This window comes from Meles meles, chromosome 1, assembly GCF_922984935.1.
Source record: "Meles meles chromosome 1, mMelMel3.1 paternal haplotype, whole genome shotgun sequence".
Classification (NCBI taxonomy): domain Eukaryota; kingdom Metazoa; phylum Chordata; class Mammalia; order Carnivora; family Mustelidae; genus Meles; species Meles meles.
Window position 1 is genome coordinate 38,348,961 of NC_060066.1, and position 26,606 is coordinate 38,375,566.

General features: G+C 36.9%; 1 protein-coding gene across 4 annotated transcripts in view; it reads right to left on the bottom strand.

Moving 5' to 3' along the window:
* Window positions 1-26,606, bottom strand: part of VPS13B (vacuolar protein sorting 13 homolog B) — an 811,037-nt gene that overhangs the window by 742,838 nt on the left and 41,593 nt on the right. For all 4 annotated transcript variants that reach the window (XM_045996973.1, XM_045996994.1, XM_045997018.1 and 1 more), the window contains exon 4: window positions 1,725-1,845. In XM_045996973.1, the coding sequence (XP_045852929.1) occupies window positions 1,725-1,845 (121 nt within the window). The remainder of the gene's footprint in view (window positions 1-1,724; window positions 1,846-26,606) is intronic.

The window sequence follows — 26,606 nt, forward strand, 5'->3', positions numbered from 1 at the left end:
AGTCTGGGACCTGCTTTGAGTACATGTGGGTTAGCCAATAGATTTTTATCTGTGAAATCAACAACTGACAGAAGCATTAAATTTATCTTATTTCTCAAAAGAGAAAGAAATGTTACAAGACTCAACAGTTAAACTTAAAACCAATTATTCTTTGCCAGGATACTGATGGAGAGAATTCAATACAATGAGCTAGTATAGAAAGTTTTGAAGGGATATGCAGTCAGAAATTTGGAGAGGTAAAGGGGTTGTCCATTTAATAAATAAGAACAAGTTACAGTTTAACTTATACTTTAATACACCAAGGATTTTTTCCTAAGGAATTAAGTAGTGAGAAAAAATTTAGAAAGTTCTGGAATAATCGCACCACCCTAAGGAGAATTAGAAACATTCAGAAGTAAAATTTCTTCTTCTGGCACCTTCTCCAGCTAGAGCAATTAATCTATTTAAAGCCAGAGGGATTACCAAGACTTGTTACGTTCAGAAGAACATAAAGCATCAGCAATAACATCACTACAATGCTAGTTTAAAATGTTCAATTCAAATATAACTTGGAACATACCTGAGAGAGGATGGCTATGAAATGATTTATCTAACTCCAGCCTCTTAGAAGACGGTACCAGAAGACTTTCAAAAATTAACATGTTAAAACCAACAGAAAGCCTACAAACTTATGGCACAGAAAACAAATAAGTACCAATGTCAACTACACCTCTGAGAAAAAGAAATGACTGATTAATAAAATCAAAAGAGAGGTGACTGATAAAATAACAACTGAGCCACCCAGAAGCCCCAAGAGTCTGCATTTATAACAGGCTATCAGGTGCTGCTGCTACTGGTCCTTGGGACACACTCTGAGGAGCAAGGCCCTTAAAAAAAATGCAGGACAAAAACACCTTGAAACCAAAGGCATGGCCACTTTTCCTTTATAATTCAAATCAGAAGCAGAATAAATATTGTAATGAGAATGGTAATAAAAACTTTCTCTGTAGGAGCGTCTTGGTAGCTCAGTCAGTTAACCATCTGCCTCACCAGGGAGTCTGCTTCACCCTCTGCTCTTCACCCCTGCTCGTGCTTGCTCGCTCTCTCTCTCTCTTGCTCTCTCTCACGTAAATAAATAAAATCTTTTTTAAAAAAACCACCTCCTAACAGTAAAAAGGCATTAATGCACTCTGGCCACAGAGCTAACATGTCATGATCATGTTATTCTTCCTCATTAAATAGTCACTAAGGAACTGTTCTTTGTAAGCCACTACTATTTCAGGTAAATAAAATTTCAGGAAATGAAAGAGATGGGTACAAAATTCTATGATCCTGTTGGTGACTTCTATAGTTTCCTGAAACTCAGAACAATCTAGTGTCTTTTCTACTTATCAAGAAGCAAGGGGAACAAAGAGGATATTAGTCCTCCTGCTAGGTAAGGCAGAAAAGTGGGAGTGAGTGACTGAGAAAATCCAGTGACTGAGAATATCCAGGCAAAGATATGCCTCGACAGGATGTAAGAAAGAAACTTAAGAAACAAATCTGTAGCAAAAGAACATCAAAATCTGAATGAAAGACATTTTTGAGGGCTATGGACTCAATCTGTTCTTATGTCATGAAGGAAATGCACATACACATATAGTCCAAATATTCTATGACACTAAATACTGAAAGTATGTATACAGGTTACAACAATGATTAATAATAAATGAAATTTTGGTTTTACCAAGCTCATTAGAAATTACCTGGTGGTAAATCAGGATCTGTGGGAGCAGACTGCTGAATTCTTCGAGGTTTCACTGATGATTTCGTGTTCTCAGTAGTACTACAGTTGGTAGAATTAGAACCACAGCTTTCATGGTCATCCTATTTATTTTAAAAAAATAGAAAATAAAAGTATCAACCACCATTTAAGAATTAGGAAAGGTTTTTTAGTTTAATATATACAATTTATGGTTACTAAATTTAATTAGCTAAGACTCTGATTTTTTAGCTCTAAAAAAATCTATCTGAACAATTCTTATAATTTTCACTCTCAAATGGCATCTAAAAATAACAAGTAGTTTAAACCACAAATTCTTCCTTTCTTGAGTTGGTATCTAAACAAACCACTTGATGGCATAAAAAAAAAATTCTTATATATGGCTTTCACAAAAGAAGACTAATAGAAATTTTTAAACACTCTCCATTTGAATACAAAATAAATGGAAAGGGAGCAACCCTCTCAGGGCCCCTCCCTCCTTGGGAACTTTGTACAATCATTTTATTATTCCTCAATAAACCTTGCTTCGCTGCCCACCACTCTGCCCACTCACTCTCCATTCTTTGAAGCAGCGTGACCAAGAACAACAGGCTCTGACGGAGAAAAAATCCTGTAACATTCCTGGGGGCTCATCAGGGATCTCCACCATCATTAAGGACAACTAACCAATAAAGGTCCTCAAACTACAATTGGTGGTTCAGATGGAGCCTCACATGGAGGTCAAACCAGACATCTACAGGAAACCCCTTGACAGATCAGGATGAAAGGAACCCTGACTGCCACCCCATCCAATGCCCCCCAACCCCCAGCAGGAAGTAGCTTCAATATGTCGTTGCCCTTCTTCCCTAACAGCAGTTAGGATTACCTCTTCAGATGGGGGAATGACGGATAGCTGGAAGGCAGGCAGGCAGGCAGGAAAATGGGCCCCCACCCAAAGAGGAAACCACCCTGAAAAGGATTTTACACCACCCTGGAAGAAGCCCTCCACCCTGTCCCAAATGACAGAGACAGGTGACAAAAATCTGATTGGATGACAGATGCAGGGAGGGTCAATCAGATTAAAACAGCCCTCTAGCAAGCCTATGAAAACCCCTGGACTTAGAAACTCAGATGGCAACCCTCTTAGGTTGCCTCCTTGGGGGCTTTGTACTATCACTTTTCTATTGCTCAATAAACCTTGTTTTCCTGCCCACCAAATAATATTAAAATAATAATAATACTATGACCCAGCAATTGCACTACTGGGTATTTACCCTAAAGATACAAACATAGTGATCCGAAGGGGCACGTGTACCCGAATGTTTATAGCAGCAATGTCTACAATAGCCAGACTATGGAAAGAACCTAGATGTCCATCAACAGATGAATGGATCAAGAAGATGTGGTATATATACACAATGGAATACTATGCAGCCATCAAAAGAAATGAAATCTTGCCATTTGCGACGACGTGGATGGAACTAGAGCGTATCATGCTTAGTGAAATAAGTCAATCGGAGAAAGACAACTATCATATGATCTCCCTGATATGAGGACATGGAGAAGCAACATGGGGGGGTAGGGGGATAGGAGAAGAATAAATGAAACAAGATGGGATTGGGAGAGAGACAAACCATAAATGACTCTTAATCTCACAAAACAAACTGGGGGTTCCTGGGGGGAGGTGGGATTGGGAGAGGGGGAGCGGGCTATGGACATTGGGGAGGGGAGGCGAACCATAAGAGACTATGGACTCTGAAAAACAACCTGAGGGTTTTGAAGGGTCAGGGGTGGGAGGTTGGGGGAACAGGTGGTGGGTAATGGGGAGGGCACGTTTTGCATGGAGCACTGGGTGTTGTGCAAAAAGAATGAATACTGTTACGCTGAAAAAATAAATAAAATGGAAAAAAAAATAATAATAATAAATAAAAAGGATCTTAACTCTTTCCCATTTTTTTTTAAAGATTTTTTTATTTATTTATTTAACAGCGAGATCACAAGCAGACAGAGAGGCAGGCAGAGAGAGAGAGAGAGGGAAGCAGGCTCGCCGCTGAGCAGAGAGCCCAATGCGGGTCTCGATCCCAGGACCCTGAGATCATGACCTGAGCCGAAGGCAGCGGCTTAACCCACAGAGCCACCCAGGCGCCCCCCCATTTTTTTTTTTTGTTAAAATGTTAAGGTCCTCAGTATTTTCTGTGTTAAATTAAGAATCCAAGCTGTTTCCTTCCTTTTTTTTTTTTTTTTAAAGATTTTCTTTATTTATTTGATGGAGAGAGTTCACAAGTAGGAAGAGAGGCAGGCAGAGAGAGAGGGGAAAGCAGGCTCCCCATCCAGCAGAGAGCCCGAGGCGGGCCTCAATCCCAGGACCCTGCGATCATGACCTGAGCCAAAGGCAGAGGCTTAACCCACTGAGCCACTCAGGTGCCCTCCAAGCTGTTTTCTTAATCACCTCAATGATTAATCTTAATCATCCTTAGACTCCTTTGCATCCTATTTAATTATGTTCACTGAACTATTATCCACATTAGATAAAAGGTTTCACTGGGCTTTGATATGAATAACAAAAACTTCAACAAAACATATTCAATGCAGACAGTACTCTTTTCCTGCCTTGATTCAACAAGTTTGTATAATGCTAATTTGTGCTAATCTGTTGGACATACGAAGACAAATCAGATTTCATACCAGTCCTCAAAGATTTCAGAACCTATTGAAAACATATATAACCAGTTCTACAGAGTGCTTCTTGTTTAAGTTAGGAATAGAAAGAACTAGTGAGGTCAGGCTCCTAAAAGTGAGTATAGGAATGTTTTAGGTTAAGATTGGTGGCTAAATGGACGGAAACTGTAAGCAAAAGCAAAACAGCATATATGTATGTAGCATGTACAAGGAATAATGATCAGTCAAGTAAAGCCAAAGTATGCAATGCTTAAGATGAAAGAACTGAGGCTGCAGGCGTGAACCAGCACAATAAAATGGGTTAACATTAAGAACTATAAAAGATGTTCTCAGTTTTCATTCTAGTTGTCATGTTTCAAGATTTGGTAATTAGGATGCCAGTAACACATAAGAAAGGAGATTTAGTAGTTCTAGTAGAGACAGGAGTGGGAGCAGTAAATAAATAGTTCAAAGAGTAAAAAAGAAATTAAAGCGGAAACAATAAGCATAGATTGTTCTTTCAAGAAGACAAGCAATACAGGGAGGAAACAGATGGGGTAGTCATAAAGTAAAAGCACCTAGCATCTTCTTATTCCTGTTTTGGGGATAAAAGAGTACATTCTGCCAAAAGAAAAGATACATATGAGGACAGACGCCTGGATGGCTCAATCAGTTAAACAGCTGCTTTTGGCTCAGGTCATGATCCCAGGGTGCTGGGATCAAGTCCCGTATCAGGCTCCTTGCCCATCGGGGAGAATGTTTCTCCCTCTGCTTGCTCTGCCTGCCAATCCCCCTGCTCGTGTTCTCTCTCTGACAAATAAATAAATAAAATCTTAAAAAGAAAAAAAAAAAGATACATATGAGGAAATATCAAAGGTAAAAATATAGGGACACATTGGTGGTTCAGTTGGCTAAGTGTCTGACTCTTGATATCCGCTCAGGTCATGATCTCAGGGTTCTGAGGTGGAACCCCAAGTCAGGCCCCACGCTGGGGGATGGAGCCTGCTTAAGATTCCTTCTCACCCTCCCCCTCTCTTAAGAAAGAAAAAAAAGGCTCAATACAAAGGATAACTGATGGTGTACTGTGCCTCATAATTCATTAATCAATAATAAAACTATAGCACAAGAATGGAGAGGAATTCAGTTTTTCTATTTTACATATTTGAAGACAAAATTTCAAGATTAAGAAGGAAAATCACTAAATTTACCAATCTACTAGGATACTAGAATAAGAATAAGACCTTTAGACAGCAAAAATTCTTATTCAATACCATACCAAGAAAACAAAACAATTATATAATATTAATCTTTTATAAGATAACATGGCTTCAGATGCTAGTGATATATTGCAAAGGAAAAAATATTTGTTTGAAACTTCAATACAAGGAGAAAGTAAAAGATTTGCTATCATAAAGAAAAAAATTCTCACATGAACTTATGTTCATTTTAAGTTAATATAAAACAAACTTCACAGTGTTTCATTCCACAAAACAACTTCACTATTCAATCTTTATAATGACATCTTCTGTTATTTGGGGGGATGTTATCGTCTCTAAATACTAAAAGACTACTACTGTGAATAAAACCTTACTGTAATTACTTTCAGTTCAGCTTACATCCTTAAAAATGTCTGTAGTCATACACTTTTGTACAACGTTAACATTAAAAGCACACTATTAATTTTTGAAACATATGGTTGTCTCAAAAGCCCAGAAGTAAAACATGTTCATTAAAGAAATGTGAAAAAGTTCCAAATGAACTGCCAAAACTAGCATAATTATGAAAATATTTAACACTGAAACCATATGAAATCACATACTGTATATAGATTACAGTGATGTCATAATAAACATTCCAGCCAAAATGCACTAAAACTACTGCAGTCCAATAAATCTGGCATACATGAGATGACAAACATTTTAATGTAAAAGAACAAGTTATTTTTATTTTGTAAAAGTTATTAACAGCAAAAAAGGGTAAAGTGCATAGACTAAACATAAAACTTCAAATAGTTTAAGAAAAAAAAGTGAATAAAGCTTCCTACAAAATACACATTTTGATTATTTTTTTTAAAAAACCTAAATAATTTCCTTAAAAATTTATAATAAACCTGAAATTTTAGTATGCGTTAAAAATCATTAATCATGATACTCATAGGAATATATTCTATAAAACAAACACTACCAAATGTGCAAATGCAAACAATTCTTAATTATGGTTAGGAAATAAGGGTTGCATATACAGTTAGAAAGTAATTCTTTTAATAACTTGAACATGTTTTCATTTCAACTACATTTTAATTGTATCAATTATAAGTCAGCTTCCATTCAAATCCTATCCCAACTACATTAAAAATAAAGCAAAACAAGAACTACAATATTTACCATTAAAACTGGAATTATTTCCGTCATCCGGAGTTCACCATCTGCTTCTAACCAGTATGCATCACTTTAGACACATTTTACTTCATCACAAGTCTCTAATTTCTAATAAAAGAAACCCTGTTCTCAAAAATACTAGCTAAATGTTTTGAGATAATTTTTAACCCCAAACACATTACAGTTATATCTTTCTTATTTAGGTTGCAATTTTTCCCAAAATGTCTGGTAAGTATATTTCATGGCAAAAGAATGTTTTCTCTTGGGGACCACATAGCTATTTCTGAAAATACTGCCCTTTGCTCCTCATGAAACAAGCAAGAATGTCATTTCCTTACAAAAGTTCCTAGCAGAGGGAAAACGTGGCGAACACTGTATTTAGATAGATCCATTGCTTTCATACTGACAGATCATAGGATCAGGCTGCATATTTTTCACCTTAGCCCTCATGAGAGGGAGTCAATTAAAACTTGAAACCCATCAACCCCAAGATTCACAATGGTATGAATAAGATTGAGGATATGACTTAAAACAGGTGGCTGAATCATTCTAACTCCTTGTTTAAAAATAGACAAAGAGGTTAAAATGCAAGAAAAGAATTGAAGATAAAAAATTGAAAGGTAGAACTAAGAAATGATGTGCTTTATGCTCTTTAACCTTGTGGCATGCAAATAAGCAGAAAAGGACTGTGGCTTACCTGGAAGCCCTGGTCACCAAAAACTACTGAAATATAGTGTGAGGGCCTTGCAAATGAATTACTACAGACACCGTAAGGACATGCACCTTTTATCTTCTCCAGTTGCAAGTACCCTAGCAATTGTCAAATGCAATAAAGAATCTCTAAGAGTAAACCTGAACTTCCAGAGACCAGACAAATAAAGTCGCCAAAGCTGGGGTGTACTTGGAGACCACCAGAAAGAGCCAGGGAAAATACATTCACTAACTTTCATGATAAAAATGGGAATCTCTGGCTCACCTCTACCCTGACAACAATATTAATCAACTTAACTTTAGTCATTAAAAAAAGTACCTAGCACACTCAAGAAGGTATGTATGCCCCCAAATCTCTTCACACACCAACTTTACCTACAGAAGAGGCTGCATCCATCTTCTCACCCATCAAGGGTGAGAATAAGAGGTTGGGCTGGGTAAGAAAAGAAAGTTGATGCTCTCTTACAATCCTTTGCTTGATCCTCCAAAAAGGAGGAATAGCTAATCTGAAAAGCCAAACCTGAACACTCATTACGCCACATTTTTTTAATTTTTTTTAATTATTTTTACTAACATATAATGTATTTAAAGATGTCACTACTGACTGTAAACACCTGTGAGGTGGAACTTGTCTTCTATGTTTGAGATCCACGCTACTCAAATAACAGGACCAGAGCCATTTACCCCAGATTAGCTATCTCTTCTCCTGACTTGTTTTTGTTTACACATACACACACACACACACACAAACACACAGACCCAACCCAAGATACTGCCCCAGCCAGAAAACTATGCTAGTTAATGGCAACACATTTAAGGACAAACCCATCCTATATGATTGCCTAGGACATTCCCTTCCCTCATATCACTAGACATATATTATATTGCCAACCTCTCCTCCTCCTCCTCTCTTTTTAGGCCACTGGATTGAACTGGTTAGACCCACTCATATTTGATAGGTAAAATAGGCAGAAATTAACAGAGAAAAGAATAAAAGCATATACAGAGGCATTCTGGCAAAAGACACATCCTACTATCTAATTTTTCCCTTTGCTTGAGTATATTAATAAAACCACTTCTCTTACATATAACTTCCTTCAGCAAAAAGACCTGGTCAATGTGTATGTATGGGTTAGACACCTAGAAAGAAAATAACTAGTGTAAATAGATGGCCCTTATCCAGGTACTTTACTTCCCTAATTGAGGAACAATTCTTATATGCATAAAAAGGTTAAAAGCAATGTAGGTTAGTCAGCAATCACAGGTGTCACAAAGAAGCAATAATGACCTTTCTTGAATACTTACTACATGCGCCAGGCCAGGCCTCAAGTATTCTAAGGATGAGGAAATTAGAGCTTAAGAGGTCCCAAACTCAAAAAGATAGCAAGTGACTGAGCTCAGATAAACACCCAGCTCTGTCTGACTGAAAAGCCCCTCCTATAAACACTTTTCTAAACTTGAAAGGAAGACCAAAAAGCAGGAAGAATGAAAAAGAAGAAAGGCAGAGGGAGAGGAAAAAGACAAATAGAAAAAAAAATTTTTTTGTGGGACTTCTAATGTCACCTACTGCTAATGACATTACATTCATCTCTCTTGATCCTCTTAACAATGCTATGAATTAGACACTATTCCCCATGCAAAAGTATCTCCATTTAAAGATAAGGAAACTAAGGCATAAAGAGATTAAATAGTTCAAAATCACAGTGGTATTAAATCACATAATCCTAACCATAGTTGCTTTACTTCCTCCCTATTAAAAAGGCCAAGTAACAGCACAGTACTGAGTACAATATATTTGGAGGAGGAACTGATCACAGTGAGCTTTAGCCAGAAAAATGTCACGAAGGACATGAGGTTTGAAAAGACTGTGTCCTACAGGACAAAAAAAGGGGGACATTGAACCGAGAAAGGTAGTAAGGAAGAAATCGTGTGTCCTTATTGAAGAGAATAAGTAGTCCAATTTAGGTTAAGCAGAGAACAACGAAACATGAGGCTATAGAAAGCTAGAGTAAATGATCTCTACTGTGAGTATCTTCCTTACAGGAATTTGAGCTTTATTCTACATATTGGTTAGTCAATGAAACTTAGGAGTGGAAGATTAACAAAATGAAGTACTTCATTAAGGAAGAAGAATCTTCTGGTTGTGACAGAAAGCAAAAGCAGAGATAAAACAGCAGAGATTAAAAAAAAATTACAGAATATTATAAAAGTTTAGAAATTAGATGATGTGGTCATCACTAGCCATCAGGGAGATTCAAATTAAAACAACATTGAGATACCACCTGACACCAGTTAGAATGGCCAAAATTAGCAAGACAGGAAACAACGTGTGTTGGAGAGGATGTGGAGAAAGGGGAACCCTCTTACACTGTTGGTGGGAATGCAAGTTAGTGCAGCCACTTTGGAGAACAGTGTGGAGATTCCTGAAGAAATTAAAAATAGAGCTTCCCTATGACCCTGCAATTGCACTGCTGGGTATTTACCCCAAAGATACAGATGTAGTGAAAAGAAGGGCCATTTGTACCCCAATGTTTATTGCAGCAATGGCTACGGTCGCCAAACTGTGGAAAGAACCAAGATGCCCTTCAACGGATGAATGGATAAGGAAGATGTGGTCCATATATACAATGGAGTATTATGCCTCCATCAGAAAGGACGAATACCCAACTTTTGTAGCAACATGGACAGGACTGGAAGAAATTATGCTGAGCGAAATAAGTCAAGCAGAGAGAGTCAAGTATCATATGGTCTCACTTATTTGTGGAGCATAACAAATAACATGGAGGACATGGGGAGATGGAGAGGAGAGGGAGTTGAGGGAAACTGGAAGGGGAGATGAACCATGAGAGACTATGGACTCTGAAAAACAACCAGAGGGTTATGAAGGGGCGGCGGGAGGGGGTGGGGTGGGGTGGGAGGTTGAGGAACCAGGTGGTGGGTAATAGGGAGGGCACGTACTGCATGGAGCACTGGGTGTGATGCCAAAACAATGAACACTGTTATGCTGTAAATAAGCAAATAAAAATAAATTAATTAATTAAAAAAAAAGAAATTAGATGATGTGGGAAGTAGCATTAAGAATGCTTTTAAATGCTTGCACCTCAGAGTCAACACACATAAAATAAACTCTAAAAAATGACTGTTCCTTTTCCCTTACCTCCATATTTCCACACACACACACAAAAAAATCCTCTGTCCTTTACATCCTAATTCAGTCAACAAAACTACCATCTTCTCAGTCTAAAAAAGTAAAAGGTTAACTTTTAGATCTCTATTCTAACTTTGCAAAATGATGCCAATGAGCTTTGAAAATTTCAGGGCAGAGTGATGCTTGGTCATGAAGCATAAAGGAGGACACTGCACTCCAAGCACCAGACGACCCAGGAAATATCCATGTATATAGTAGACTCATTTTTCATATGTAGCATTTCTGGTGAAGGCATATCAACACCAATACGTACGTCCACGGGGAACTGAACATGTACAAGTCAAGATCAAAAGAGCAATCAAGAGTTAAAGATTTGGGGTTCATCCTAATAGAGGCAATATTTGAAGCCACTAGATTTCCAATAAAAAGAAAGATAAGGATTAACGCTCCTAAAATATGGCAGACTAGGTAAGTGGAAACATTTGAGGCTGGGTGATGCTAACAATAACATTTGGGAAAAGAAAAAAAAAAAGAAAGAAAGAGAAGAAAATTTTAGCCAGGTTCAAACAGTAAATCAGACTGAAGAGATACAGTTATGCTCACGTTATAGGAGCTGACTGAGGCAGGTGAGGAATAAAGAGGACTCAAAATGGTCCAAGTATGGGAGGAGACCATTATCAGGCTTTCAACACTTGAAACCAGTAACATAGTAAAAAATTCCAACTCTTGAAAAGAGGTCATAAAGAGCTATTGCCAGCTGCTGCCTAGAATTGAATATGAAGCTACAAATAAGAATTGACACAAGTAACTTTGTATCGCCCTATATCAACACCTAGGAGCCCTAAATTGCCAAAATAAGATAGCTCCAGAGGAGAAGCCAGAACAAGTTAACTATAAAACTACTAGATGAGAAGAGATGAGCAAAACGACTGGAGAGAGAAAAGGTGGTAAAATAGATAGTGACCCTATTCAAAATAATCTTACAAACCACTATTCTAAAACACACAAAGCAATCCAATGCCATGACAGCTAAAGAAATCAATAACATGCACTCAGTTATGTTAATCTTCCAGAACAGATTTAGAAGGTTTTAAAATAAATGTATTAAAATCCTCACACAGCGATATGAATGAATAATATCTACACACACACACACACACACCACAAAGGAAGTAGAGAGATGGCTCCTCCTTCAGCATTATGATTACAGAACTATATTAAATTTAAACAAACCAACAGCACAGAAGAGAGCCCAAAAACAGATCCAGACAGACATGAATACTTAGAATATGAGATAGGTGGCATTATAAATCAGTGGGGAAGAAAAACTATTCAAATGGCACAAGAGCCAGTTAACCACATGCCTGCCTCACACTACACATGAACACACACACACACAATTCTAATAATTTAATTTCTAACCATTCAGTATTAACTTGTTTTCTTCCTGTCTCTAAATTTAATTTAAGGGTTCAAATTATTTGGATATTACTTAAGCAAGGTATCTGAGTATGTGATAATTTTAACACTAAATAATACCTTATCTCTCCCAATTATCTATTTCTACATAAAGATCATATAAATAGACACAAAAACTCTACTGTCCACATTGAAAAGGACATCTCAACATAAATGTCTATAGACTAAATTTTCAGTAATCAAAAACATACAAATTCTCATGATACCAATTTAGAAAAAGCAATATATAGTATTCATGCTCTTTCAATGGAATTAAATGTTAATTTGGGATGGTCCCATACTTTAAAGGGTAGGCAGAGTTTTTCCGTAAAAGTCCAGACAATAAAAATTTAGGTTTGCAATCTATATAGTCTGTTGCAACAAGTCAATTCTGCCATTGTCCGTTGAAAAATCAAAACAGGGTTGCCTGGGTAGCTCAGTCTATTAAATGTCTGCCTTCAGCTCAGGTCATGAACCCAGGGTCCCTGCTCAGTGGGGAGTCTGCTTCTCTCTCTCCCTGCCACTCTGCCTACTTGTGCTCTTTTTCTGTCAAATAAATAAATAAATAAAATCTTTTAAGAAAGAAAGAAAAGAAAAAAATGAAAACAGCCATAGACAATATGTAAACAAATAAGACTGGCTGTATTTTAAAAACCTTTATTTACCAAAACAGGGGGTAGGCCCATGCACCGTAGTTTGATGACCCCTGCTTTAAAACGTCTGTCCTAATAGAAATGTACAGGATAAACATTTATCCAACTTGAAATTGCATTATAAACCAATGTTTTTCATCATTTGCCTTAAGGGAAAAAATTCAGACCACCTCCACAGCTAAGAATTTTTGCTTGGTATAAGTCCTGCCAAGAAGACAAGGCATTTCTACTATTATCCTTTTGGCTAACTTCTAATGAAAGAGTAGATACAGAAAGATAAAGGAAAGCAAGTGGCGGTAAGAAAATAGGCTTAAGTTTCTAGGAGAAATAGAAATATATTTAGGAATATATAAGCATTTCTGCAAGGAAATAATATATGTAACTACAGCATAGTATCAAAACAGCATATTCCAAACATATGTAAGTATAAAAGTGATAATGTTGCCAATATGGTAAAACAAGATCTAAAAGTAAACTGGGAAAAAACATGGGTGGAAAAATGGAAACATCTACTCATATGTAATTCTAAAAAGGGGGAAACTCCCAGAATATCCTAATATTCTAATAAGAAAAAAAAAATGGGGGCGCCTGGGTGGCTCAGTGGATTAAGCCGCTGCCTTCGGCTCAGGTCATGATCTCAGGGTCCTGGGATCGAGCCCCGCATCGGGCTCTCTGCTCCGTGGGGAGCCTGCTTCCTCCTCTCTCTCTGCCTGCCTCTCTGCCTACTTGTGATCTCTCTCTGTCAAATAAATAAATAAAATCTTTAAAAAAAAAAAAATGCATTTTTTTAAGTGAAGCACAAATTGTCCCAATAGAATGTGAGTGCATTCTCAATAGTACTAAAGCCAATTGATATTTTAAAGAATTTCAAATGTTTTAAAGGAATGAAAAGATTAAAAAGTATTTAATTATATACTGTAACAACATTAGCAATAAAATTCACAAATTCTTAAATACTCAGATTATAATGAATCCTTTTGCTTTAGCTATGAAAGGGGCCCTTACTTCTAAAGAAGTGGTATAATACTAAGTATGCTGCTTTTAAAAAAAGGAGGAGAGGGTAATAAAGGAAAAACTCAACAACCATAATGTTTACCATATTCCTGTTTCAATTAGTAATGCTTTGTTTTGTATTTGAAAGCCCCTAATATATATTCTAAATTTTAGTGTCCACTTATACTCAGGCTTTAAAAAATGATCAAGAAAAGATGTAATTACCTTTAACTATTCTAAGAAAATAATGTATTCTTTTTATTTATTTATTTATTTATTTTGGACAAGCGGAGAGATTTAGTTTAGGCAAGGGTGTCTCTTTCTCCTATTTTTCTTTTAAATTAACACAGAATGTATTATTAGCCCAAGGGGTACAGGTCTGTGAATTGCCAGGTTTACACACTTCACAGCACTCACCATAGCACATACCCTCTCCAATGTCCATAATCCCACCACCCTCTCCCTGGCCCCCGCCCGCAGCAACCCTCAGTTTGTTTTGTGAGATTAAGAGTCTCTTATGGTTTGTTTCCCTCCCAATCCCATCTTGTTTCATTTATTCTTTCCTACCCCCCTACCCCCCACTACACTGCATCTCCACTCCCTCATATCAGGGAGATCATATGATAGTGACAGTTGTCTTTCTCCAATTGACGTATTTCGCTAAGCATAATACCTCTAGTTCCATCCATGTCATCACAAATGGCAAGATTTCATTTCTTTTGAGGGCTGCATAGTATTCCATTGTGTATATACCACATCTTCTTTATCCATTCATCTCCTGATGAACATCTAGGTTCTTTCCATAGTCTGGCTATTGTGGACATTGCTGCTATAAACATTCAGGTGCACGTGCCCCTTTGGATCACTACATTTGTATCTTTAGGGTAAATACCCAGTAGTGCAATTGCTGGGTCGTATGGTAGCTCTATTTGCAACTTTTTGAGGAACCTCCATGCTGTTTTTCAGAATGGTTGCACCAGCTACATTCCCACCAACAGTGTAGGAGGGTTCCCCTTTCTCCACATCCTCACCAGCATCTGTCATTTCCTGACTTGTTCATTTTAGCCATTCTGACTGGTGTGAGGTGGTGTCTCATTATGGTTTTGGTTTGTATTTCCTTGATGCCGAGTGATGTGGCATCAGGGAAAAGTACAGCATCCTTTCCTGATTAAAACTCTGAAAAGTGTAGGGATAGAGGGCACATACCTCAATATCATCAAAGCCATCTATGAAAAACCCACCACAAATATCATTCTCAATGGAGAAAAACTAAGAGCTTTTCCGTTAAGGTCAGGAACACAGCAGGGATGTCCATCATCACCACTGCTATTCAACATAGTACTAGAAGTCTTAGCCTCAGCAATCAGGCAACAAAAAGAAATTAAAGGCATCCAAGTCAGCAAAGAAGAAGTCCAACTATCACTCTTTGCAGATGATATGATACTGTATGTGGAAAACCCAAAATATTCCACTCCAAAAGTACAGGAATTCAGTAAAGTGTCAGGATATAAAATCAATGCACAGAAATCAGTTGCATTTCTTTACACCAACAACAAGACAGAAGAAAGAGAAATTAAGGAGTCAATCCCATTGCACCCAAAACCATAAGATACCTAGGAATAAACCTAACCAAAGAGGCCAAGAATCTACCCTCAGAAAACTGTAAAGTACTCATGAAAGAAATTGAGGAAGACGCAAAGAAATGGAAAAATGTTCCAGGCTCCTGGATTGGAAGAATAAATATTGTGAAAATGTCTATGCTACCTAAAGCAATCTACACATTTAATGCAATCCCTATCAAAATACCATCCATTTTTTTCAAAGAAATGGAACAAATAATCCTAAAATTTATATGGAACCAGAAAAGACCTCGAATAGCCAAAGGAATATTGAAAAAGAAAGCCAAAGTGGGTGGCATCACAATTCTGGACTTCAAGCTCTATTACAAAGCTGTCATCATCAAGACAGCATGGTACTGGCACAAAAACAGACACATAGATCAATGGAATAGAATAGAGAGCCCAGAAATAGACCCTCAACTCTATGGTCAACTAATCTTCGACAAAGCAGGAAAGAATGTCCAATGGACTAAAGACAGCCTCTTCAACAAATGGTGTTGGGAAAATTGGACAGCCACATGCAGAAAAATGAAACGGGACCATTTCCTTATTCCACACACGAAAATAGACTCAAAACTGATGAAGGACCTCAATGTGAGAAAGGAATCCATTAAAATCCTTGAGGAGGACACAGGCAGCAACCTCTTCCACCTCAGCCACAGCAACTTCTTCCTAGGAACATCGCCAAAGGCAAGGGAAGCAAGGGCAAAAATGAACTATTGGGACTTCATCAAGATCAAAAGCTTTTGCACAGCAAAGGAAACAGTTAACAAAACCAAAAGACAACTGACAGAATGGGAGAAGATATTTGCAAACAACTTATCAGATAAAGGGCTAGTATCCAAAATCTATAAAGAACTTATCAAGCTCAACACCCAAAGAACAAATAATCCAATCAAGAAATGGGCAGAGGACATGAACAGACATTTGTGCAAAGAAGACATCCAGATGGCCAACAGACACATGAAAAAACAATGTATTCTTTATTAAAAAATTATAATTTATATATCTAATAAACTTGTTTTTCAGAGCCCATACTCTTTTTTAACAGTTTAAACAGTTAGCAGTTTAAAGTCTGCCTCATTTGAAAAAGAACAATAATGATTATTTTTTACTTCATAAAGGTGTATCCAATCTCTTATTGGCTTTTCTCTGATACATGAAAATTTTCTGTTAACAAGAACTACTTAATACAGAAAAAAGCCCTAAATAACATCTTCCTCCTTCTGTGACATTTTTGTTTGTACTGTATATATTAGAATAATTTTATATATACTCAATGATATTTCCTATTTTCCCTATAAAACAATGAAATTCAGAGGCAAATAATGGTGTTAATAAATATGATACTAAAATTGAGAATGAGATCTAATTTGCAGAGATGTCTGCATTTAGACAAACTGAAGCAAACAATAAAACCTGCCAGGAGAGTTAAAGAGTGCACTGTAATACAGGTGTGAGCCTAGACTTTGGGAGGATCTCAACAACTAAAAGAATACTGATCAGAAGCAGCACCTCTGTGTATGCAGGTGCACAAAATAGCCATGAACACCAAACAAGATGCTCTCAAAATTACTCCATCTTTGGACAATGTGGACAAATTTAATTCTCCACCAAAAAGATATCAACTCTGAATATTACAGTCTTTTATAATCACCTCAAATTAGAAGGCAAAAATTCACTTATAAGTAATACTAACAGATCATTACAGAAGTTTAAAAGAATAGATCCATTTGAGTAGTAAGGGAAGAAGCCAGATTACAGTGGGTTAAAGAGTTAAGTGGTTGTTGAGTAAATTGAGACAGGAAAAGACTCCATTAAGCCTAGACAAAAAAAGAGCCTGAAAATAGGAAAACAGAATGGAGGTGGTACAGGAGGATATTTAGGATATTCTGCACAGTAGATGCAGGAGACACCAGCTGATAAGTGGGAAAAGAAAGAATCCTCAATGTCAAAACATTATTTATAAAGGAATCTTTTAAAAGTATACAGATAAGTCATACTGTAAAATAATATTCTAAATATTGTGGGCATAAACAATGCAAGAAGCTTTATATTCATTGTTCATAACCATCACAAACATCCTATAAGATACTATCATTTAACAAATGAGGAAATTAAAGTTCATAAGGATAAACAGCTTATCAAAAGTGAAAATTTTTGACAAGTATTAGAGTTTGTTAAAGTCTTGAAATTTTGAGTTCAAAAAAGGAAGGAATTACCTTAAGCTGTTTCTATTACTCTCACTAAAATCCTTTCATCTTCTTAGAGTTAGCCATTTTTCTCTCATTCCAATTCTTGCTGTTCTACTTTAAATACGAAGTAGACAGAGCTGCTATTACAAAAGCCCTAGGCATAAGCAGATAACCAGGAGTTAACCCAAAGTTTAAATCTAGAAATCAGAATTGTTAAGCAAAGAAAGCACCAAAGACTTTCTCAAACAAACAAAAGCTGAAAAAATCTGCAGCAAGTTGAAATGACTACAAAAAATATTCAGGTTCTTCAAGCATAATAAAATGCTGCTAGATGAAAACTTTGATCTATATTAAGAAATTAAGAACTATGTGGATAAACACAACAGACACTTTTTCCTATGTTTTAATTTCTTTTAAAAAAAGACTGTTCAAAACAATCATAACAACATATTGCAGATTTATAATATATAGAGAGGAGTTATTACAACATTAGCACAAATGATGGCAAGGGATAAAGAGAAGCATACTGTCGTAAGCACACTAAAGAATAATATTTACATTACCCCTGAAGTGGTATATTATTATTTGAAAGTAGATGATGTAACCTAAACATGCACATTGCTAACCCTAGAGCAACCACTAAAAATTGGAGAGAGCAAATAAACCAATAACAAGGATAAAATGGAATGCTCATATATACTCAGCTAATCCAAAAACAGCAGGAAAAGAAAAAGATACAAGAATTAGATGGGACAAATAGAAAACAAAAAGACATTCGACTTAAGACCAACCTTACTTAAAAGCCACATAAAATATAAATAATCTATTACACTCCAACTAATAAACAAACTGTCAGACTAGTAAAACCCAACTCTGTCTATAGAAAACTCAGTTCAGATACAGACTCAGTAGTTTCTAAGAACTAGATATCCAGAGTTTCAAAAAAAAAACAAACAAACAAGACAAAATGAAGAAATTCGAGAAAAAAAGAAAATTAGCAGTATGTAATCATCAGAAGGAAAATCAGAGAACCATTACATTTTATGAATTGAAAGGGAACTTATAGACTAGATCATGGACCAAACAAAATTAAAATACTAGAAGCTGCAGTCTGTGTTCTCCATTATTGTTAAAGCCAGACAACACATTGAGATGCCTTAAGGCTAGAAAGGAAAAGAGAACAGGCAACCACCACCAAGCTGCAAAGTATCAAACCAGCATTGTTTTCTGCTTGCAGCACTGAAACATAAATTATAGTGTCCACAACACTGAACACTGTAATTAAGGTTGCATTGGCACTTCTATTATAACCCCATATTTTCATTCATTCATAACATTCTTAGAAAGTCCCTCATAAAAATAAAAGACTTCATTATTTATTTGAATCCAAATGTGACTTTTCTTCTTCCTAAAGAAGAGATACAAGAGAATGAAAATACCATTTTCAGCTCAAAAAGAACAAAAGGGAAAAACTTTCCAAGGATAAAACAAATATAAAAGGACCCCTCAAAAACATCCATCATGGCAAACAAGAATTAAAACAGCCAAGTTCGGTTTTCATATGGCATATACTTTAAGCTTATATATGCCATAACAAAAAATGCTAGGATTTAAATCAGTAGATTTTTTTTAAAGCAAGAACAAAGCAATTTGTAAAAGTAAAAGTAGGGGTACCTGGATGGATCAGCTGGTTAAGTGTCAATTCTGTTTCAGCTTAGGTCAAGATCTCAGAGTCATGAGGTCGAGTCCCAGCTCCATGCTCAGGGCAGACTCTGCTTTAGATTCTCTCTCTCCCTCCCTCTCCCCTGTCCTCCCCCAGCAACACTCACACATGCACACACTCTCTCTCTAAAATAAATAAAATCTTTAAAAAAAAAAAAAAGTCAAACGATATATAAACTGAAATACCCAATTTTGTATATCTTGGGAGATTTTTATTATTGTCAATTGCAAACAAGTGAAGTTAATAAATAATAAATCAAGTGAAGTTAAATACACTATTCTCCTTCTACCTTTTTATTTGTAATATAAGTAAAATTCCATGTTCCCATAGAGAAGAATACACAATTATTACACAGAATTCTTAATCATATATATGCCAATGGAAGAAAATAGCAGTGTTGAAATGCAATGGAAAGCTAAAAGAATCTGTATTTAATTTTTATTATTTGTGGGGTGCCTGGATGGCTCAGTCAGTTAAGCGTCTGCCTTTGGCTCAGGTCATGATCCCAGGGTTCTGGGACTGAGCCCCACATATCAGACTCTCTGCTCAGTGGTGAGCCTGGTTTTCCCTCCTTCCTCTGCTGTTCCCCTTGCTTGTGCACTCTCTCTAATAAATGAAAAAAACTCTTTTTAAAAATTTATCATTTGTATTTAATTTTTGTGGACTTGCTGCTAGTAACAGATTTTCCTGTACTAATATTTAAATTAATCAAAGCTCTCTAGAGAGTATTGGAAAGCCTGGGGCAAAACATACATTTTGTGAAATTCATCCATCAAATAGATTATATATAAATAGTGAAGAATACAATTTTTTAAATGGATTTGTATAAGGACAAAAGACATTTTAAGATACTGTTTACACTAAACTTGAAGTAAGGGTATTCTAATTTGCCAATATATTAATGGGAATCAAAGCATCTGGACTTTGTTGATAAAGCAATGAAAATTTACTCAGATAAATCATTCTCATCTATTATCCATGTCCATAAATGAGATGCTTATTTTATACACTGTATTTCTTTAGGTTCTACAGTTATCAATACAGTATCAGTGTGATGAACTACAAATGATTTAGAGACCCCGAAATATGAGAGAAGAGAAAGTGATCCAGGAAGCCAGGCTTAAAAGATTGAGAAGAACTACAGAAGCAACAGGAAGGTAACCATTAATTAGTTTTAAGCCCAAGAGTTACAATCAGGACTACAGTTTAGGAATATCCTCCCTGGAGGCAACATTAAAAATGGTTTGGAGAGACGTACCAATGATGACTAAAAGAGATAGTACTCAAGAGATAGTATAGGACTGGAATCCAGAAACAGATGAATAATTGAATAAAAGCAGTACAGAAAGTTAAGGATGACTTCAGCATTTCTGAATTGAAGTTAAATAACAGAACTGTTATTTATAGGAAATATAAAAGGAGTAAAGGATTTGAGGCTTAGATTAATTCAATTTGTAACAGTCACATAAACAAAGATCCATTTTGCGCTTAATGTTAGAGCTCAGAAAATGAGACTGGACTCTAAGAATTTTATGAATTAACAGAATAACTAAACCCACAGAAAATAAAATTATCCAAGGACAGGATTAAAATATTGAAAGCCTAGTACACTCAATTTAAATTTTGTGATGGATGGCAGAGAAGAGGTCACAAGAGAAGCCAGATTGGTGCCTCCCACACACCCATGCACTCTCTCTCTCAAATAAATAAATCTTTAACAAATGGGGAAGAAAGGAATCAAAGCATGCCACTACAGAAAATCATCATATCCCAAAGAAAAACAGTGAGAGAGAAATAAAGGGACAAAGGAAATGCAAAACAACCAGATAATAGTACATGGCAATAATAAGTCCATACCTATCCCTAATTACTATAAAGGTAAATCAAATAAATTTTCCAGTCAAAAGAAATGGAGTGACTAAATGGATGAAAAGTTTAAAAAAAAAACAACACAGCCCAAATACATGCTGCCTAGAAGAGCATATGCCTAGCACATATGCTCAAAATGAAGGGATGGAAAAAGATATTCCATGCAAGGGGAAACCAAAACACAGCAAGGGTAGCTATAATTATAATTAGACAAAATAAACTTTAACTCAAAAGCTATAACAAAAGACACTGATAAGTCAATTCATCAAGAGAATATAATCACTGTAAATATACATGCACCCAATATTAAAACACCTAAATATATCAACAATTCTGAAGGCGGAATTATACAGCAACATGATACTAGTAGGAAACTTCAGTACCTCACTTTCAACAATGGATAGTTTATCCAGAGAGAAAACCAATAAAGAAATACTGAGCTTGAACTAATCTTTATACCAAATGGAACTTACAAACATAGACAGAAAATTTTACCCAACAATAGAATACACATTCTTCTGCACAAATGGAACATCTTCCAGGATAGAACATATTGTTAGATCACAAAACAAGTCTTAACACATTTAAGAAGACTGAAATAATACCAAGTACCTTTTCCAACCACAATGGAACTAGAAATCAAAAACATGAGGATAAGTTAAAAATTCACAAATACATGAAAATTACACAGCACACTTCTGAACAATGTGTCAAAACAAGACTTCAAAAATGAAATCAAAAATATCCTAAGACAAACAAAAATGCAAAAGCATACCAAAGATGAATGCAGCCACAACAATTCTAAGAAAGTAGTTTACAGCCACAAGCAGCTACTTAAGAAAAAAGGAAGATCTCAAATAAGCAACCCAATATTATACTTCAAGGAACAAGAAAAAGAACTAAGCCCAAGGACAGCAGAAGGAAAGAAACAACAATGGTCAGAGCAAAAATAAGTGAAATAAAAACTAGAAAAACAAAAGAAAAAGATCAACAAAACAAGGTTTTGTTAAAAACCTTGTTTAAAAGGTTGGCTTTTAAAAAGATAAAATGGACAAGCCTTTAGCTGGAAGACCAATAAATAAAATCAGAAATTTAAGAGGAGACGTTACAACTGATACCACAGAAATATAAAGGATCTTAAGAGACTACTATGAACAATTATACACCAGCAAACTGGGCAACCTAGAAGAAGTGAATACATAGCTAGAAATATAACCAAGAAACATACAAATCATAAAGACATAAAAAACTTGAACAGACCCATAACTGGTAAGGATGTCAAATCAGTAATCTAAAATCTTAAATCTCAGAGAGGAAGATGACAGCAAAGGAGGAGGACCTAAGGCTCGCCTCAGTGCACAAATACAACTAAGTAACTAACAAATCATCCTAAATACCCCAAAAATCTATCTGAAGACTGGCAGAACGAACTCCACAACTAAAGTCAGAGAAGAGCCCACACTGAAGAAAGTAGGAAGTACAGATGTAGGGCTTGGGAGAGAACTGGATGATGGCCACTGCTGCAGTAGGGAATGAGCCATAGTTGTGGAGAAGGGTGAGAGACAAAGGAGCACACAAGGGAGCACTGGAGGAAAATGCAATTACTTGGAAAGCAAGAGGGCCCAAATTTCCACTATACAGCGACTCGGACTTTTATCTCTATAGAGAAGCATAGAATCAGACACCTGTTACGTAATGTGATATAGGAAAGCCTTGAAAAAGACAGATCAACCTTAGCAATTACTTGGAGAGCAAGAGGGCCCAAATTTCTTGAGATCTTGCCACAGCAAGGCTTAAAGGCTATAGCTTTAAAGGTCAGTGTGCTTGGCCCTGAGTTCACAAGACATCAAGGTTGCTCTTGGAGAAAAAGCAGGACAAACAGCCCATGGACATACAGAATGGAAAGAGCAATCTGAAGAGCATGTGGAGCACACAGTGGGAAGGTTAGTTGCTCATCTTGGAGCATGGCCCAGAAAGACAGTGTTCCCAGAGACACCCCTCCAGGAATACAGGGCCAGCAGGCACCATTTCCCTCCAGGGAAACCTCCTCCAGAACCACCTCCAGAAACAAGCTCAGCTCCAACACTCACTATCTAACTTGTTTACACAAAGCTCCACCCATGACACTCCTGTGAAACTGCTCTTCCCAATCACCATTTCCTCAGGACCAGCATGGTGGACCGATGCCCCAGAAAACTGGCCCAAACATCTGCCAACACAGTCTCCTGACCCAGGAGTTTTGCAAGTCTTCAGGTCCAGCAGCAGAGGCAACAGGTCTCATTTCAGAAGCAGACCAGAGCACACCTAGTTAAAACGCATCATATTCAGGGGTGCCTGGGTGGCTCAGTGGGTTAAAACCTCTGCCTTCGGCTCAGGTCATGATCTCAGGGTCCTGGGATAGAGCCCCGCATTGGGTTCTCTGCTCAGCAGGGAGCCTGTTTCCCCCTCTCTCTCTGCCTGCTGCTCTGCCTACTTGTGATCTCTCTCTCTCTCTCCCTCTGTATCAAGTAAATAAATAAAATCTTTAAAAAAAAAACAAACAAACTTTCTTCTTAAAAACAAAAAACAAAAAACACACCATAGGGGCACCTGGGTGGCTCAGTGGGTTAAGCCTCTGCCTTCAGCTCAGGTCATGATCCCAGGGTCCTGGAATCGAGCCCCACATCAGGCTCTCTGCCCGGCGGGGAGCCTGCTTCCTCCTCTCTCTCTGCCCACCTCTCTGCCTACTTGTGATCTCTGTCTGTCAAATAAATAAATAAAATCTTTAAAAAAAAAAAACAAAAAACACATCATATTCAGGCCAGTGCCCACAAGAAGCAAAGACAGCCTCTGAAGACTGGCCTGAAAGAAAGCAGCCAGGACGAAACAGCAGAGCACATAGAGTACACACTGGAGACATTCCAGGAGCACCACACCCTGAGGAACAGGAGACACTAAACAACAGGGCACTATATGACCTCTTCTTCATAAGGACATTATCCTTAAGAAGAGGAAATGCCAGGATACCTGGGTGGCTCAGTCAGTTAGTTAAGCATCTGCCTTCGGCTCAGGTCATGATCCCAGGGACCTGGAATTGAGCCCAATGTCGGACTCCCTGTTCAGCAGAGGGTCTGCTCCTCCCTCTCCCTCTGCCTGCCACTCCCCGTGCTTTGTGCTCTCCTTCTGAAAAATAAATAAAATCATAAAAACAAAAAAACAAAACAAAACCAAAAAAAAAAAAAAAACCAGGAAATTTAGCCACCTTTCCTAACACAGAGAAACAGGCACAAAGACTTGGACAAAATAAGAAGCCCAAGGAATTCGTCCCAAATCAAAAAAAAAAAAAAAAGGACATGGCTGGAAATTAAACAAAACAGATAAAAGTAACATGCCTGATGGAGTATTTAAAGCAGTGATCAGTGCTCGCTTCGGCAGCACATATACTAAAGCAGTGATCATAAGGATACTCACTGGACTTAAGAGTAGGGGACATTAGTGAGACCATTAAAGCAGAAACAAGGAATAACACAACAAAGACAAAGGGTACAATAAACTAAATGAGAAACACCTGATGGAATGAATAGCAGTCTAGAAGAAGAAATGAATTGTGCTCGCTTCGGCAGCACATATACTAGAAGAAGAAATGAATTAATGACCAAAAGATAATGGAAAGTAATTAAGCTTAAAAGATGGAAAAAATAATTATGTAAAAAGAGAAAAGACTTATGGAACTCAGTGACTCCAAAGGTAATAACATTCATATCTTAGGAGTCCCAGAAGAAGAGAAACAAAAGGGGAAGAGAATTTATCTGAAGAAATAATACCTGAATACTTCCTTAATCTAGGGAAACAACAGAGGTACAAATCAAGGAGGCACAGAAAATCCTAAACAAAAATCAACAAAATCAACCAAGACATACTGTAGTTAAGATGACAAAATAAAGTGATAAAGAAATAGCTAAAGGATCAAGACAAGGGGCACCTGGCTGGCTCAGTTGGTCCAGCATGAAACTCTTGATCTTGGAGTCATCATGAGTTCAAGCCCCACGTTGGGCCTAGAGCAGACTTCAAAAATAAAAAAAGAAACTCTAAAAGAGTAACAATAAAACATCATTAAAACAAAAAAACAGGGGCACTTGGGTGGCTCGGATCGTGGTCCCAGGGTCCTGGGATCAAGACCCTCATCGGGCTCCCTATTCAGTGGGAAGCCTGCTTCTCCCTCACCCACTCCCCCTGCTTGTGTTCCCTCTCTCACTACCAAATAAATAAATAAAATCTTTAAAAAACAAAAACAAAAAACAGCAAGACAAAACAAAATAATTACATTCAAAGGAAACTCCATAACACCATCTGCAGATTTTTCAGGAAAAACTTTCCACCAGAAAAGAATGGCAAGATATATTCAAAGTGCTGAATGGGAAAATCCTGCAGGCAAAAACATTCTATTCAGCAAGAAATAGAAAGAAATGAAGAAATAGAAGAAATGAAGACTTTCTCAGACAAAAACTAAAAGGACTTCATGACAACTAAACCAGCCTTACAAGAAATACTGAAGGCGACTCTGAGTGAAAAAGCCAAAACTGACAATATGAAGGTAGAAAACACAAAAGCAGTAAAAAGGAATATTTCTGAAAACAAAACAAAACAAAAACAGTCAAACTCACAAAGAGGACGTAAAATATGACACCATATACCTAAAACATGGGGAGGAGTAAAGAAGGGGTTCAAACTTAAACAGCCATTAATTTAATGTAGATTGCTAAATACAGATATGTTATATATAAATCTAACCATAACCACAAAACAAAAAACTAATAAATATACCAAGACCAAAGACAAAGAAATCCAAATATATCATTAAAGAAAATTGGCAAACCACGAAAGAAAGACAAGAAAGGATCAGAGAAAATCTTCAGAAACAGCTACAAAATAAGTAATAAAATGGCAATACATATCAATAATTACTTTGCTTGTAAATGGAATGAACAATCCAATCAAAAGATCCAGAGAGACAGAATGGACAAAAAACTAAACTCATCTATATGCTTTCTACAATAGCTGCAGATTTAAAGTGAAGAGATGGAGAAACATTTATCATGCAAATGCCTGTCAAAAGAAATCCAGAGTATGGAAAGACTGGGTGACTCGGTCAGCTTGGTGTCCAACTCTTGATTTCAGCTCAGGTCATGATCTCAGGGTTATGGGATCAAGCTCTGCATTGGGCCCCTCACTAAGCAGGAAGTCTGCTGGAGATATTCTCTCTCCTCTTTCTCTCCTCCTCTTTCTCCTTCCACTGGGCACACTCTCACTCTCTTTCTCTCTCTCTAAAGTGAATAAGTATTTTTAAAAAAAGAAGAAGAAGAAGAAGAAGAAGAAGAAAAGAAAAAAAGAAAGCCAGAGTAGCGGTACTTTGTATCAGACAAAATAGACTTTAAAACAAAGATTGTCAGGGCACCTGGGTGGCTCAGTCAGTTAAGTGACTGCCTTCAGCTCAAGTCACGA